This window comes from Echinops telfairi, unplaced genomic scaffold, assembly GCF_000313985.2.
Source record: "Echinops telfairi isolate 266 unplaced genomic scaffold, ASM31398v2 ScPeMD7_2010;HRSCAF=2546, whole genome shotgun sequence".
Taxonomy (NCBI): Eukaryota; Metazoa; Chordata; class Mammalia; order Afrosoricida; family Tenrecidae; genus Echinops; species Echinops telfairi.
The window spans coordinates 24,637,827-24,653,621 of NW_022105908.1; the positions used below are offsets into that span (position 1 = coordinate 24,637,827).

Below are 15,795 nucleotides of genomic sequence, written 5' to 3' on the forward strand. Positions count from 1 at the left end.
GTGTTTATCGGCCAGGTTGGCACAATAAACTACCTCAGCTGCTAAAAGGACGAACAGATCTGTCTTGAAAGAAGTATGGACAAAAAAAAAAAAAAAGAAGAAGTATGGACAGCGTGTTCCTTAGAGGCTGAGATGGCAAGATTTCACCTTCCATACTGTGGACATGTTGTCAGGAGAGACCAGTCTCTGGAGAAGGACATCATGCTTGGTAAAGTGGAGGAGTAGAGAACAGAGGAAGGCTCTCAATGAGATGGATTGATGCCATGGCTGCAACCATGGGGTCAGGCATGGGGACAACTGTGAGGATGGCACAGGACCTGACAGTGTTTCATTTTGTTGGGCAGCAGGTCGCTGTGGGTTGTAGCCGACTCAGTGTCACCTAACAAAAACACACAAGGTCAACAGGCTTCGTGGAGCTTCCAGGTGAAGAACAGACTACAAAGGGAAAATAGGACCCCCACTTTGGGGAATCAGCCATTGAAATCTTAGGGACAGCAGCAGAACACTGTCAAATACAGTGCTGAGCGATGAGCCCCTCAGGTCGAGGGCACTCAAAGTATGACCGAACAAGAGTTGCTTTCTCAAAGTAGAGCCGATCAAAATGACCTGGATAGAGTAAAGCTTCTGGGACCTTCCTTTGCTCACTAAAAATGAGCAAAAACAACTCAAAACATCTAGTAATAATTGGAATAATAAATATACTACCAATAAAATGGAATGTACGAATATGAATCTAGGAAAATTGGAAGCCATCAAAAATGAAGTAGAACACATAAAGACAGATATCCTAGGAATTAGGGAGCTGAAATGACATTGGCCACTTTGAATCAGACAATCATATGGTTTATGATGTTGCGAATGACAAATTCCTGAAAAATGGCATCCCATTCATCATCAAAAAGAGCATTTCAAGATCTACCTTGAATTACAATACCTTCTGTGATAGGATGATATCGATACATATACAAGGACATCCAGTTAATAAAATTATTATTCACCAACCACAAAAACTCATGATCAAGAAACTGAAGATTTTAAAACTTCTTCAGTGTGAAATCGATCAAACATGTGATGAAGATGCATTAATAACTATTGGTGATTGGGATTAAAAAGTTGGAACCAAAGAGGAAAAAACAGTAGTTATACAATATGGTTTTGGTGGCAGAAAAAAGCATGACCGGATTCTGCAATACTAGTGACTTTTTCATTGCTAATACTGTTTTTTTCAACAACATGAATAGTGACTGTACATGCAGATCTTATCAGATGGAATACACGGGAATCAAATTGACTACCTTGGTGGGAAGTGATGATGGAGAAGCTCACTATCAGGAGCCAAGATAGGCCAGGGGCTGACTGTAGAACAAGCCATCGATTTCTCAGGTTGAAGTTCAGGTTGAAGTTGATGAAAATGAAACAAGTCTACAAGAGCCAAATACAACTTTCAATACATCCCACCTGAATGTTGAGACACCTCAAGAATAGATTTGACTCGTTGAACACTAATGACAGGAGACCTGATGAGCTGTGAGATGTCCTCAAGAACATCATCGTACAAGAAGAAAGTGCAGGGTCATTGTGTGAGTACAGGTTGACTAGAAAAACAAATCCGGAGACACTCGTATATATGTAAGAGAGAACTTTATATCAAGAAGTAATTATGCATCAATAAAACATTCCAACCCAGTCCAGATCATGTCCATAAGTTCGATATTAGCCAGTAAGTGCCATATTAGCCCATGAATTCCTCTTCAGACTCATGCAGCACATGCAATGATGCTGAATGCAGGAAGATCACAGGCCGGTGGGTGGAAAGTCCCGTGGGTCCAACAGCAGTGGACACATCTCCAGGGCTCTAGCTGCCATCAGTGTGACTCCATGTGGCTTGTCAACAGGAATGTGAAGTGGAGAGAGAGAGGCTGTGTCCTGCTTCCAGGGCGGAAGAGAGGAAGTCCCAGAATCCTCATAAGAAGGCCACACCCACAAGGGGGGAATCACTAAACTGTGACCTGATTGACAGGCTAGACTCCACCCCTTCATTCTTATTTATCAAGTTGACACGAAATTTTGTCACTACCGCAGTCATAAAAGATACAGGGGGAAAAAAAAAGACCAAAGTGGATGTCAAAAGAGAATCTGAAACTTGCTCTTTATCATAGAGTAGCTTAAATGGAAGAAAGGATTAAGGAAAAGAGCTAAACAGGAAATTCCAAAGGCAACTCAGGAAGTCAAAGTGAAGTATATGATGAAACGTGCTGACATAGAGCTAGCAAACAAGAAAAGGAAGAACACACTCAGTATCTCTCAAGCTGAAAGAACTGAAGAAAAAGTTCAAACCTCGAATTGCAATTTTAAAAGATTTTATGGGAAAAATATTGAGCGATGTAGGAAACATCAAAAGAAGGAATACTCAGGGTTCCAGTACCAAAGAGAACTGCTCAACATTCAACTATTTCAAGAGGTAGCATATGACCAAGAACCAAAGCTTGTGAAGGAAGAAGTCCAAGCTTTACTAAAGGCATTAGCTAAAAACAAGGTTCCAGGAGTTGACAGAATACCAATAGAAACATTTCAACAAGCTGATGAAGCACTGGACATTTTCATTGCTCTGTGCCAAGAAATTTGGAAGACAGATCTCTGGACAGCTCACTGGGAGAGATTCATATTTGAATCTAAAGGAAGATGACCCACCAGAATGTGGAAATTATTGAACACCATCTTTAAGATCACATGTAAGTAAAATTTTGCTGAAGATCATTCAACAATGGTTGCTGCTATACATCAACAGGTGGGAAATTCAGACCAGATCCAGATGAGTAAATGCCATCAGGAATATCACTACTGACATCAGATGAAACAGAGACTGAAAACAGAGGCAATCAGAAAGATGTTTAGTTGTGTTTTATTGACTATGTGTAGGCATTAGTGGTGTGGATCATAACAAACGATGGATAGCAGTGAGAAGAATGGGAATTCCAGAATACTTCATGTAGAAACTGTCCATGGACCAAGAAGCAACTGTTTGAGATGAACAAGGGAATACTGTGTGGTTCAAAATCAGGAAAAGTTTGCACCAGAGTTGTATCTGTTTGCTGGGAAAATAATTGGAGAAACTGGACTATCAATGAAGAAGAACGTGGCATTAGGATTGGAGGAAGGCTTATGAAAACCCTGCAATGTACAGATGACACAACCTTGCTTGTTGAAAGTGAGGAGGACTTGAAGCACTTGCTGACAAACATCAAGGACTGTGGCCTTCAGGATGGATTGCAACTCAATGTGAAGAAAAGCAAAATCTCCACAACTAGACCAGTAGGTAAAATCATGATACATGGGAAGTAGATTGAAGTGTCCAAGGATTTCATTTTGCTTGTACCCATAATCAATGCTCATAGAAGCAGTAGTCAAGAAATCAAACGACGCATCGCATTGGGCAAATCTCCTGCAGGAGACGTTTCAAACTGTTGAAGAGAAAGGATGTCACTTTGAGAACGAAGGTGTGCCTGACCCAAGTCATGATGTTTTCAATCATCTTGTATGCATATGGAAGTTGGATATTGAATAAGGACATCGAAGGGATACTGATGCATCTAACTTATGGTGCTAGTAAAACATATTGAAGGCGCCACGGCTGTCAGAAGAACCAATGCCCGTCTCAGATGAAATACAGCCAGAATAGTCCTTAGAAGTGAGGATGGCCAGACTTTGGGTGTAATATCAGGAGAGACCAATCCTTGGGAAAGGACATCAAGTTTGGTAAACTAGAAGGGCAGTGAAAAAGCGGAAGCCCCTCGAGGAGATGGATGGACACAGCAGCTGCAGCCGTGGGCTGAAACAAGTAACAAGGATGAGGCTGGCACAGAATCCGGCAGTGTTTCAGTGTATCGGGCCGAGGGTCTCTGACTTGATAGCAGCTAACAATAGCACAAGCCAGAGGAGGCTTCGGGGCTGAGGGCTGGGTTAGGAGAATCGAGGGAAACTGGACTCAAATAATTTTCTGTTTCTGAGAAACCCCAGTTGAGAAAGGCTTTGTCTTGGCGGACCCTAGACCCCTCTCCCCCCTGCCCTGCCCCATTCAGTCACCACCCCAGGTCTGGGCACACAGAGAGGCAGGGGCTGGTTCCAGGTCTCAGACCACATAGAGTTGGCGGCAAGTCCAGCACGGAGACCAGCCCAGCACCGTGTGACAGTTGACATGCTTGTTTCTGTTCCTTCTATATGTCGAAAGGGAAGCCTCACCACGGCATTGGTTTCTACATCTCTGACGGTCAAAACGTGTTTGCTGAGCTGACCCCCGGCCCTGCAAGAGTGGCGGGCCTGGGAGCCCTCAGGCAGAGGTCACGGATCCAGCTGGCTGGAGCGGTGCCTGCCTCTGGTAAGTGCACTCCAGGCTGGCATGGTTGGAGGAGGGGCTAGGGCTAAGTGGTTTCTGAAAAAGGGCAAAAATGATGGGCTCCTCTGGGAGTCCAAGTCGAAGCACCAGCAGCAGCTGCCCTCACTGGAAGCATTTTCTTTGTGTGCCAGAGTGTGCCCACAGCCCATCCTTGCCACAACGCAGCAGCCTGGGGAGGGGCTACGGCAGACCTTCAAAGAGGCAGAGGGGCAGGGCAGCTCTGCTCCCCAAACTGACCAGCTCTCCCATCAAGTGGCCACTGCCTGCTAGCTCCCACCTCTTGCTGGGTCCGGGCTGCCTGCAGCTTGCTGGTGAGTCCTTTTTGTTGCTTGCTACCTGACACAGAATCTCAGCTATTAGAATGGCAGAAGCAGGCACCCAAAGCTGGGCCATGGGCACAGGCTGCCTGGGTTTAGCTCCAGCCTTGTGGGCTTTCTAGCTGTGTGACTCTAGTCTGTTTGACTAAACTCTCATGGGCTTAGTTATTCTGTCTGAAAACTGGGGATGCTAACAGTGGCTACTTCAAAGGCTTAAGTGAAGTACTCATTATGGGGAGCTGAGCTGGGCTGATCATTAGCATATAGTGCAAATGGGGATTATTTTCTCTAGAGCCAGTCCTTCTGGGTGGGGATAGGGTTGGCGGGGGAGAGGCTGTGCCTGCTGCTGATGGCGTGGTTTATGGCTACAGGTTCTCAGCGTGTGGCTTTCTGTGGAGGGAAGGAGCGTTGGTTGGGCTGGGAGAAAGGAGCCCGGGTTCTTGTCCAAGTGTCATGGTCTCTTTGTTCTGGGAAGCGCCCCTCTCGTCATTCATCCGTGATTTGGGGAGCCCACTGCTTTCTGGCCCTCTATAGGACGATGCTCGGGTCAGGCTGGGTCCTGGACCAGCATCTCAGGAAACCACAGGCAGTGAGCAGGAAGCTGGACGCAATGGTGCTTTGGGCTGAAAGGCGGTGGGAGAACCACGCCACAGGTGTCTCTCTTGGATTGGGGAAGAGAGCAGGGAAGCCTCTCCCACATGGTGGGCACTCTTTCTCCTGGCCCTGGGGGTTGAGAAAGACCCAGAGGTCAAGCCAGTTCTTTGCTTGGCGTCAGGACCTCCTTGCCGTCCAGACTGGTGCGTTGGTGAATCTTGTGTAAAACAGAACCACCACCTCCATCGGACAACCACTGGTGTCTGCCGAAATCCCTGTTGGCGACGCCCCCCCCCAGCGTAGAACAAGCTGCGATGTCAAGGGCATTGCTGGGGGATCCCATGTCAGACACTCCCTGGTCTGGCAGTGATAGCCTGTCTAGTTCCTGTGCATTGTTCTCGTTGCTGCTGTCAGGTCCTGTTGAGCCGGTTCTACCTCACAACCGCCATTTGTACAACGGAATGAAACACTGCCTGGTCCTGGGCCATCGCACAATCGATGCTCCGTTTGAGCCCATCGTGGCTGCCATTGCATCCGTTCCTCTCCATGAGGGCCTCTCTCTCTTTTGTTCTGACCTTCGACTTGATCAAATGTCCTTCTCCAGGGACTAGCCCTTCCTGATCATATGGCCCAAGTATTTGAGACGAAGTCTCCTTATCCTTGCTTCTAAGGAGCATTCTGGCTGCCCTTCTTCCAAGACAGGTGATGTTTGTTTTTCTGGTGGTCCGTGGTATAGTCAAGCCTCGTCACCGACACCACCATTCCAAACCATCGTTCTCCGGTCTTCCTCCTTCGGCTCTGTCCACAGACGAGGTGGCTCACAATACCATGAGTTGGGTCAGACTTAGTTCTCAATGTCAAGGTGACGTCCTGGTCTTGGACACTTTAGAGAGGTCTTTTTGCAATAGATTGGCCCAGTGCGTGATGTCCTTTGATTTCTTATCGGCTGCTTCCATGAGAATTGGGATTTATTATTAATCCCCATGGAAGGTTAGAGTGAATGATCCCACAGGGCCTGTCCCACCCTCTGCCCCGGGGAGAAGCCTGGTCTCCAGCGGGGAGTCAGGGGTGGCCTGTGCAGTGCTGTCTGTGTTTGCTGACAGGATGAATGGCAAAGCCATGTGGGCTGCGTTGGGTGGACTGGATCTGGCGAGATCTGGGCCAGTCAGAGGAAGAGGGAAACTTGATAAAACAAAACACAACAAAACAACAGAGCTGAATGGTTCATGAGACGCCTGCCAACAACAGGTGCTTTCTCATGAAGCTATTAAGGACCGCTAGGCAGAGAGTGAGCTTGTGGTGGGGTTTGCAGCCAGTTGTGTGCTCATATTCCTGAGGGATGCCAGCCACGGGGTTTGGCCTGGGTCCCATTCATGTTTCTTTTGGGGGCGTTGAGCCTTTTGGGAAGCTTTGGGAGCAGGAGGGCGCTCCTGGTCAGGAAGGCAGAGCCTCCATCTCTCTGGCCTCAGGGGTGGGAGTTGCTTGGTCTGACCAGTTTCCAGGCTCTGCTCCAGGGTCTGGGGCTGAGTTCAGTGTCAATATACCGATGAACAAACCCATAAACAAACCAACAAAACATTCGTGTCCTCCATAGAGGTGGCAGAGCACCAACATGCTCTGGGCTCACACCCACTTTTCACAGTGTGACCTCAGGCAAGCAACTTGATTGTGCTGCCCCTCGCTCGGCCTCCTCATCTGTACAATACATCTAGGACCCCGGGAGAATGAAACGAGTGGCGACGGGTCAGGTGCTCACAACAGTGCCTCGTGTATTGCAGACGCTCAAAACATTCATCATTTTTGTTTTCATTAGCCTCCTGTGCATGGTAGGAAGTTCTCTTCCGACGATGCTGAAGACCAAGTTCCCGCTTCTGAAGCTTCCCGTGGCCTTTCCTGTCCGTTCTGTCCCTTGGCATCCAAGACCAACAGCCATCTGGTTCCAACCCCACCAGGGCCCACCTATCTCTGGACAACCCATTGCTTTCTCTTCTGCTTCTTCCCTGGCCCCACTCTGTCCCCTTCAATGTCAGTTCATCTCGCACCTCTTCCTTGAAGCCTCCGTGAGCAGCCTGGCCCTGCCTGTGATCTCCCAGCCCCAGCTGGGCCCTCATTCCTGTCTCAGATGGAGCCTGACTCCTCTCTGTGCCACATGCACGCATGTGAGTCCTGGGTGATGGGATGAGTCCATGGGTGAGCAGTGGAAAGCGGGGCTTTCTGCAGCAGGGCCCACTTCCTGCCGCCGGGTTTCAGCCTGATGCCCGCTTTAGAGAAAGGCTCGGGTCCTCCAGAAAGCAGAACAACAGGCAGGCAGGGAGAGGCACTAGCAGTCGCTTGTCTGTCCTGTTTACAGGATGTGAAGCCGTGAGGCTGCCCCTTCTTTCCCCTTTCTTCATGGACCTGAGCATCTGGTAGCTGCTTTGTGGCTACGGCTTAGCTTAGCCGTGTGCTTTAGGCTTGCCCTGCCTTGAACTTGCATCTGAACTCTCCGGGCTTGAGAAGCCTCCCTTTCCTTTCGTGGCTGCTTTCCAGATTCCAGCCGCTGCTGGAACATGAGCTCCTCCCGCTTGCTACAGAGGTGGGAGCTGGAAGGGGCTATCTCTGAGCTCTCTCACTTCCTGCACAGTGACGGCTGGCGGCGCTTTTCTCAGGAGGAGCCCTTGATTCTGATCTTGGGAGGGCTGGGGAGCAGAGCAGACACTGGAATCGTCTCTCCCCTGAAGATGAGGCAACTGAGGCCCAGAGAAAAGAACCAATGCATCCAGGTCCCACTGAGCCTGCTGGCTCCCTGTTGGGGCTGACTGCCAGCAGTTACTGTTCACCCAGGTCCTCTGGGGTGGAAGCCCTCCCACCTTATGCACCACCCCTGAAAGCTCCAGTCCTGGGTGGGGGTGGGGGTGGGCCTGGAGGCAACCCAGGGAGAGCAAGACAGCACTTGTCTTTGTGACTGCCCACAGGTTGGCTCTTGGGCCACAGAGGATCTGGTGAGGATGAAGAAATGGGGTAGCTCAGACTCTGGGGAGTCGGAGGACCCACCCCAGGAGGCTACCTTGCCAAACCCTAACTCCAAGTCACCTGCAGTCAAGCTGCCCATCCTCAAGGTCAAGTGTCGGCCCCGGCTCTTTGGGAAGGGTGACTCCGAGGAGGCTTCCCACATGGACAGCTCTTACGAGGAAGGCCAGGGTGCCTTCTGCCCAGCCATCACCGTCAGCTCTGCTGTCCTCCTCCCGGGGCCTGGGGATGGCCCCGCCTGTGTCAGGTAAGTAAGTCTGCTTCGGAGCCCACTCCCTCCCCTCCCAGGAACCTAACGGACTCCGCTGACTGTGGGCAGAGCCGTGGAGGAACCACGCGGTGGGCCAGCTTCTGTGCTGACGACCATCAAGCTGGAGAGGTGGGACATTCAGGGCTGTCTGGTCCAGTAGCTGCACGCAAGCAGATGGTCCTGTGGATCGGGGCTGCTGGCTTATTTCTTGGTGTCCAGATATGGAACATTATGTCTAGAAGCTTGGGTCCAGGCTGGTTTTAGAGAGGACAGAACAAGCCCAGGGAGGGGATAGCTGACTTTCCTCCCCCTCCCAAGCAGGGCAGGCTGACTCCTGGGAGCAGTGATGACCACTGCTTCATGAGCAGGGGGCTTCCCAACCCCCTGCCTCCAGGCGTCTCCATGTAGCTTTTCCCAGAGTCCCAGCTCCAGAGCAGACGGAGAGGCAAGTGGCCTGAGTGTTGGGGGTGTGGTGGTGACTGCAGGGACTTCTAGAGGGCTTACAGTCAGCGTGGGATGGCACAGAGACCGTTGCCCCTGTTACATCAGTGTCCAAGACAGTCGCCTAGACTGAGGGGCGGATATTTATATAATAATTAAAACTTTATTTTTAGAGAAGCCTTAGGTTTACAGAAAAAGTATGCAAAAGCTTCCCATGTATTCCCTTGCCCCCTACATCATGTCTCCTGTTGACAGCTTCCATTCGTGCAGTCTGTTGGTTACAATTCCAACTGACAGCATATCCGGGCTGGGGTCTTTACGGAAGCAGACTGCTGTCTTTCTCCCACTGAGAGCTGCTGGTGGATTTGAACCACAGCCTGTCAGTTAACAGTCGAGCACTCCACCCCTGCTCCACCATGGCTCCTTATCGATACATTACTATTGACTGAAGTTTACAGCTCATACATAGGAATGCTGGTGGTACCGTTGAGTAGGCACTGGACTGCCAAGCACAAGGGCAGCAGTTCGAACCCACGAGCTAGGCTGCAGGAGAAAAGGAGCCTGTCTGCTTTCATAGCTCAGCATGGCCTGGGTTTTGTAGCTCATATTTACAAGCCCTGGTGGCATTGTCAGGGGTCAGCATTGGGCTGCTAGTTGCAAAATCGGGACTTCAAATCCACTAGCTGCTCCTTGTGAATAAGATGAGGCTGTCTGCTCCCATGAAGATTTACAGCCTCGGAAACCCTACATAGTGTGTCGATGGGTCATGATCAACTCACTGACAATGGGTTATCATTCCTATGGAGGGGCCTAGTGGCACAGTTGACCACTAAGCAAGCAGTTTGAACTCACCCATCTCAGGACCCATCTGTAATCTGTTTCTGTAAAGATTCACCGCCTCTGGGCTTAGGGGCTTAGGACCATAGCTTTCGGTGACATCTAGGTCCATCATCCACAAAGATAGTGCTCTACATCCTGCTTTGGCGAGTAACTTCTGGGGTCTTAAGAGCTTGTTAGCAGTCGTCTAAGATGCCACGATGGGTCTTTTCCCGTTCTGAGCAAAGAAGAGTGAAGAAAACCAGAGGCGGAAAGAAGCAACTAGCCCAGAGGACGGATGCTGCTGTTGTGACTAGGTGCCAGGGTGTCCGTTCTGACCCATAGCAGCCCTATGCACAGCGGCACGAACCACTGAATGGTCCTGCACCACCCTCACAATTCTTCCAATGCCCAAGCCCATTGTTTCAGCCATGGTGTCAATCCATCTGGCTGAGGGTCTTCCTCTTTTTCACGGCCCCTCCACTTTGCCAAGTACGATGTCCCAGGAGATTTGCAGCTTTCACTGAGACCAGAAGAGCTGAATGGTGCCCAGCTACCACTACTGACCTCTCGGATTAGGATCATAATAGAGAGCCCTGGACAGTGAGGGAGGGAAAAAAGATAGAGAACAAAGACAAAAACCAAAAAAACAAACACATATGAACAATCAAACTTTCTGGCTTGATAGAGGCTAGTGGAAACCCCCAGACAGTGGGCCTTAGATACCCTTCAAGTCTGGAACTGAACCCACCCCTGGGGATCATCTTTCAGCCAAACCTCAGGCAGGGCTCTGAAGTGAATAACATCAGAGAGGAAGGCACTCAGTACAGCCAACCACACAAGACCAGAAGGGTAAGCTTGTCTCCACGCAAGTCTCAGAACATAGGAAGGGGCAGGACAGAAGTGTCAGAGGAAGCCAGCCTCTAACAACCGAGGGGCCAGTAGGCACAATTGCACGGTGATCATATGTGAAGCTCATAGTAAAGTCACAGAGGATACGAAAGATAGGAGAGGGAGTGCAACGAAGGAGTCAGGCACATTTCATGGTAGCACGCTCACCCCAGCCCCTCTTGATGGGCCACGTGGACCTGGGAGGAGAGAGAGGGAATCTTTACTGCCTTGGGCTATTTATAGGTAGCCATAAGACATGCATATTCAGTGGTTACATACGTCACAAGGTGGGTGGTAACTACAGTAAGGTCCCTGGGCTCACAGGTGAGGGACCTGCACTGGGGGAAGGTAGGAGGGGGGCTGGGTGACATGGGGGGAAGAGTAGTAACAGGATGTCCGCTTCTGTAGGGAGGTGGAATCCACCACGTGCTCACTTGAAGGCAGCAGAGCTGGTAGGGGAGACTCTGTGGAACGATCTTTAAAGCAGGATAACGGACTTGGACTTTAACCAAAGAGGTGGCATTCCTACCGTGGAATACTAGCTTCCCAGAGTCCCTCTGTTATAAGTTAGGGAATATAATCCTCTTCACATTTCCCACACAGAAGGATGAAGGGCAACAGGGAGCCCAGGTCGGATGTAGACAGACTGCTGCTCCCCCAGGGGAGTGCAGCAAAATGCGCATGACTTCTTGGATGGGAACCAAACTTGCTCTGTCAACTGCAGTAAAAAGAAGAAGATAAAACGCCAGTCTCAGAAACTCTATGGGGGCAGTTGCACTCTGTTCTATTGTCGAAGTGGCTGCGGGCACAGTTCTCAGTGGGATTCACTATGCAATGGGCCATCCTGGGGTTTTTGAAAAGAGTATAACATCACCCCCCACCCCCTGCCCCGTTGCAGTATCACCTAGAGCCACTCACTGTCCTAAAAGTGCCCTGTCGTCCCAATTCACCCACCCCAACCCCCAGAGTCTCTGGTCACCAGCCATCTTCTCACCGTCTCTAGTCCTCATGTCTGGCTTGCCCTGTCCAGGTTTGCCTCTGGGCTGACCCGTGTTCCCGTGCTAGCCTCTGCCTGGGCCCAGAGCATGTTTCTGCCTGCCTGCAGGCAGCTCTCTCAGGACCCTGCCCCCGCGGGCCCCGAGAAGGCTCTCTACGATCGCAGGAGGATCTTTGAAGCGGTCGCTCAGAATAACTGTGAGGAGCTGGAGAGCCTGCTGCTCTTCCTGCAGAAGAGCGAGAAGCACCTCATGGACAGCGAGTTCAAAGGTGGGGCCCCATGCCTGCGAGGGGTCAGGTTCCGGGGAGGGAACCCACCACCTGGCTGGCTCCGCCTCTCCCTTTGTCTTGCAGACCCGGAGACAGGGAAGACGTGCTTGTTAAAAGCCATGCTCAACCTCCATGATGGGCACAATGACACCATCCCCCTGCTGCTGGAGATAGCGCGGCAGACCAACAGCCTGAAGGAGCTGGTCAACGCCAGCTACACGGACAGCTACTACAAGGGTGAGGAGGAGGCTGGGGCTCTGCCCACGAGGTGCCTGGAGCCAGCCTCTGAATGCCTTACTCTCTGTGTCAGCCGCTGCAACTGGGGACCCCTGTCTACCCCAACTGCTCACTCGGTGTCTCTCGGTTGCAAGCATCCCTACTGTCCCCATCTGCCATCTTGTCCCCTGTGTCTGCGAGTCACTACCTCTCTGCCTGCTACTGTTCTTTGCTCCTGGGCCATTTTAACCTGGCTGATTCCAGGTTCAGATCCCCCGCTCCCAGGACTCTCTAGCTCTGCCTCTGTGAATTTTCTGGCCCTCTTTGGGGATCCTGGCCTGGTCTTCTTCAATGGGGATTTCAAAGGCTGCCTAGTATTCCTTCCCCCCTGCAGCAGCTGCTGCCCACCCTTGGCCCTTCCCCAACCCCTGTCTGGGCACCCCTGCAGAGTGACTGATGACCACAAAGCCAACAGCTCATCCTCCACAGGCCAGACAGCGCTCCACATTGCCATCGAGAGGCGGAACATGGCGCTAGTGACCCTGCTGGTGGAGAATGGGGCAGATGTCCAGGCAGCGGCCAACGGGGACTTCTTTAAGAAAACCAAAGGACGGCCTGGCTTCTACTTTGGTAGGGAGACTGTGTAGCTTTAAAAAAAAAAATTTTTTTTTTAAAACAATTGCTAAGGGGAGGCCGGCGTCCCTGGGCGGTGTAAATGGTTAGTGCCGTCGACTTACCAGAAACAGTTGGTTCGTCCAGAGGTGCCTCAGAAGAAAGACCTGGTGAGCTACTACCCCCAATCAGCCATTGAGAACCCCCATGGAGCCCAGTTCTACTCTGATACCCATGAGGTTGCCCGAGATTCAGCACTGGCTCTGTCGCCGCTGGCTACAGGTTCAGGGGAGGCTGATGTGGAGACAGGAGCTGGCAGCCTTTCGGTTCAGAGAGCAGCCTGATCCCCTTCCCAAGCCCCCCTGGATCACGTGCCTGGCGCTGTGCCCTGTATTGGCTGCAGGTGAGCTGCCACTCTCCCTGGCTGCATGCACTAACCAGCTGGGCATCGTGAAGTTCCTGCTGCAGAACTCCTGGCAGCCGGCCGACCTCTGCGCTCGGGACTCGGTGGGCAACACCGTGCTGCACGCCCTGGTGGAGGTGGCCGACAACACCGCCGACAACACCAAGTTTGTGACAAGCATGTACAACGAGATCCTCATCCTGGGGGCCAAGCTCCACCCAACGCTGAAGCTGGAGGAGCTCGTCAACAGGAAGGGGCTGACGCCGCTGTCGCTGGCCGCCAGTACCGGGAAGATCGGGGTGGGGAGGGGCTGCCCGGACTCCGGCTGGGGTGGGGGGCATGGGAGAGGATGGCCTGCTAGCTGCTCGTGCGGGCGCCCCACTGTGTGGTGCTCTGATTCGGTAACACCAGAGGGGGCACAGACAGGGACTGGCAGAGTGAGCCAGAGACAGTGCAGAGAGTGGGGAGAAACGTGGAGAAGCAGACATGGACATTTTCGCCTTCCACCCCTGAGCTCACAGACACAGTCAGGGCAGGGATGCTGAGGGTAGAAGCTAGTGACCAATGGAAGCTGGTGTGAAAGCAGCAAAAGTAACAGTGATGCTTTTCCAGGGTTGGAAGGAGTTTTAGGTGATAGAAGAGTCTGGAGTCACCATGCGTTGGGTTCAACTCAACAGCAACTCACAACAATGACCCCCGTCCTCCTGAGAGACTGAGCATGAACAGGGATGTGCTTCCAGAAGGCCGTGGTACTAAGAAGCCCCCTGCCCATCCACTTCCCAACAGCCCAAGTCCTACACCACCATGGTGTCATTGTTAGTTGGTGACTGCAGGCACACCAGAACAAAGGCTGCCCGGTCTGCACCATCCCCATGGCCGGTGGCAGAGGGGACTGCTGTTGTCCATACAGCGAGCGATCATTAGCTAGTTTTGGAACTTGGCGGCCGGATCGTTCTTCAGTTTCTGTTTTAGTCTGGACGCTGCACTGACATCTGTTCAGCACCATAGCAAAGACCAAGCCTTCATGGCAGAGGGGCTGGCTGAGCGTGAACCAAGCCTGGGCCTCCAGTGTGATCGATGAGAATGCTGCCACCAAACCTGAGGACGAGGAGCCTGGCTTTATGAGCTTGGTTCTATTGTGTTGATGGCGTGGCAGCTTTTCCCGAGGGTTTCTAGAACAGGGCCGTCCTAGCTGTGAGATGGGAGAGTTGGGGGGAGCCCGATGTGACCGGCTGATGGTCTGAGGAGGCTGCCGCTGGAGTCTGAGGGAGGGGAAAGGTGGCTGTATCCACCGTGGTCAGGAGGCAGCTGGACGGCAGCCGGTGCTTTTCTTGGGTGTCGCATGCGTGGGGCTGGGCTCGGAAATGGAGTTATTGTGGGAGCAGAGATGGTGGTGTGGGTAGGCCGTGGTCATTGGCAGGGCCAAGTTGACCAGGCCTCTGATGGGCTCTTTACCCGGGGCGGCAGGTATTGGCCTATATTCTGCAGAGGGAGATCCAGGAGCCCGAGTGCAGGCACCTGTCGAGGAAGTTCACGGAATGGGCCTACGGGCCCGTGCACTCTTCACTCTACGACCTGTCCTGCATCGACACCTGTGAGAAGAACTCGGTGCTCGAGGTGATCGCCTACAGCAGCAGTGAGACCCCTGTGAGTGGCCATGGGTCCGCACACAGCCGGGAGGGTGTCAGGCTTCCCTGCTCTCTTATCCATCAGAACCTATGGTTCAAGACCTAGGCTTGGAGTCCCACAGGTTCCTTAGTCCTGTCTGAGTGTTTTCCTTAAGCATGTAAGTAACCTATCCTTATATTAACCGCAAGGTCAGCAGTTCCGACCCACCAGCTGACCACTGTCGAATGACAGCAAGTCTTCACATTGGGTAGCGCCAGTCTTCCATGTCTACTGTTATTTAGCATGGTCTTGACGATTCTGAATCATTTCCCTTTCAAGGTAAACTTTAGAATCAGTCTGTCAATATCCGCAAAGTAACTTCCTGGGATTTTGATTGGGATTATGTGTAAATTGGGGAGAATTGACATTTTAGTAGAATTAAACCTTTTCTCTCTCTTTGCCCCCCCACCCCCAATTTTCTTTATTTTGTTGTTGCTGTTTAGAATCCATGCAGCCAAACCTATACCAGTTCAACACTTTCTGCAGGTGCAACTCAGCGTTACTGCTTGCAGTCTTCGACCTATGCAATCGTTCTCAACCTCACTATATGAGGGAGCTTCAAAAAGCTCCTGGAAAATTTCCATTATCCCTCGATTTCCTTTTCCCAGGAGGTTTTTGAAGCCCCTCCTACTGAGGTTTCGAATCACTCTGGAGGCCGAGATGGGTGGGAAAGCAGATTTGTGCTGGGGTCCGGAAGGCAGGGCCAGGGCACTGCCATTGAGTGGATCCCTGATGTAGACCTTTGGAGGCTGCACATCTTTTATTAAAAATCATTTTATTAGGGGTTCATACAACTCTTATCACCATCCATACACACATCAATTGTGTAAAGCACATTTGTGCATTCATTGCCCTCATCATTCTCAAAACATTTGCTCTCCACTTAAGCCTCTGCCATCAGCTCCTCATTTTTCCCCTC

The 15,795-nt window shown here is 51.4% G+C and overlaps 1 protein-coding gene across 1 annotated transcript in view; it reads left to right on the top strand.

Annotated features, from left to right (window-relative positions):
- Nucleotides 1-7,398: 7,398 nt before the first annotated feature.
- Nucleotides 7,399-15,795, top strand: part of TRPV1 (transient receptor potential cation channel subfamily V member 1) — a 35,833-nt gene continuing 27,436 nt past the window's right edge. The window contains exons 1-7 of the mRNA XM_045293339.1: nucleotides 7,399-7,463; nucleotides 8,259-8,560; nucleotides 11,817-11,977; nucleotides 12,062-12,214; nucleotides 12,683-12,823; nucleotides 13,209-13,507; nucleotides 14,676-14,855. Coding sequence (XP_045149274.1) covers nucleotides 8,292-8,560; nucleotides 11,817-11,977; nucleotides 12,062-12,214; nucleotides 12,683-12,823; nucleotides 13,209-13,507; nucleotides 14,676-14,855 — 1,203 coding nt within the window. The 5' untranslated portion in view covers nucleotides 7,399-7,463; nucleotides 8,259-8,291. The remainder of the gene's footprint in view (nucleotides 7,464-8,258; nucleotides 8,561-11,816; nucleotides 11,978-12,061; nucleotides 12,215-12,682; nucleotides 12,824-13,208; nucleotides 13,508-14,675; nucleotides 14,856-15,795) is intronic.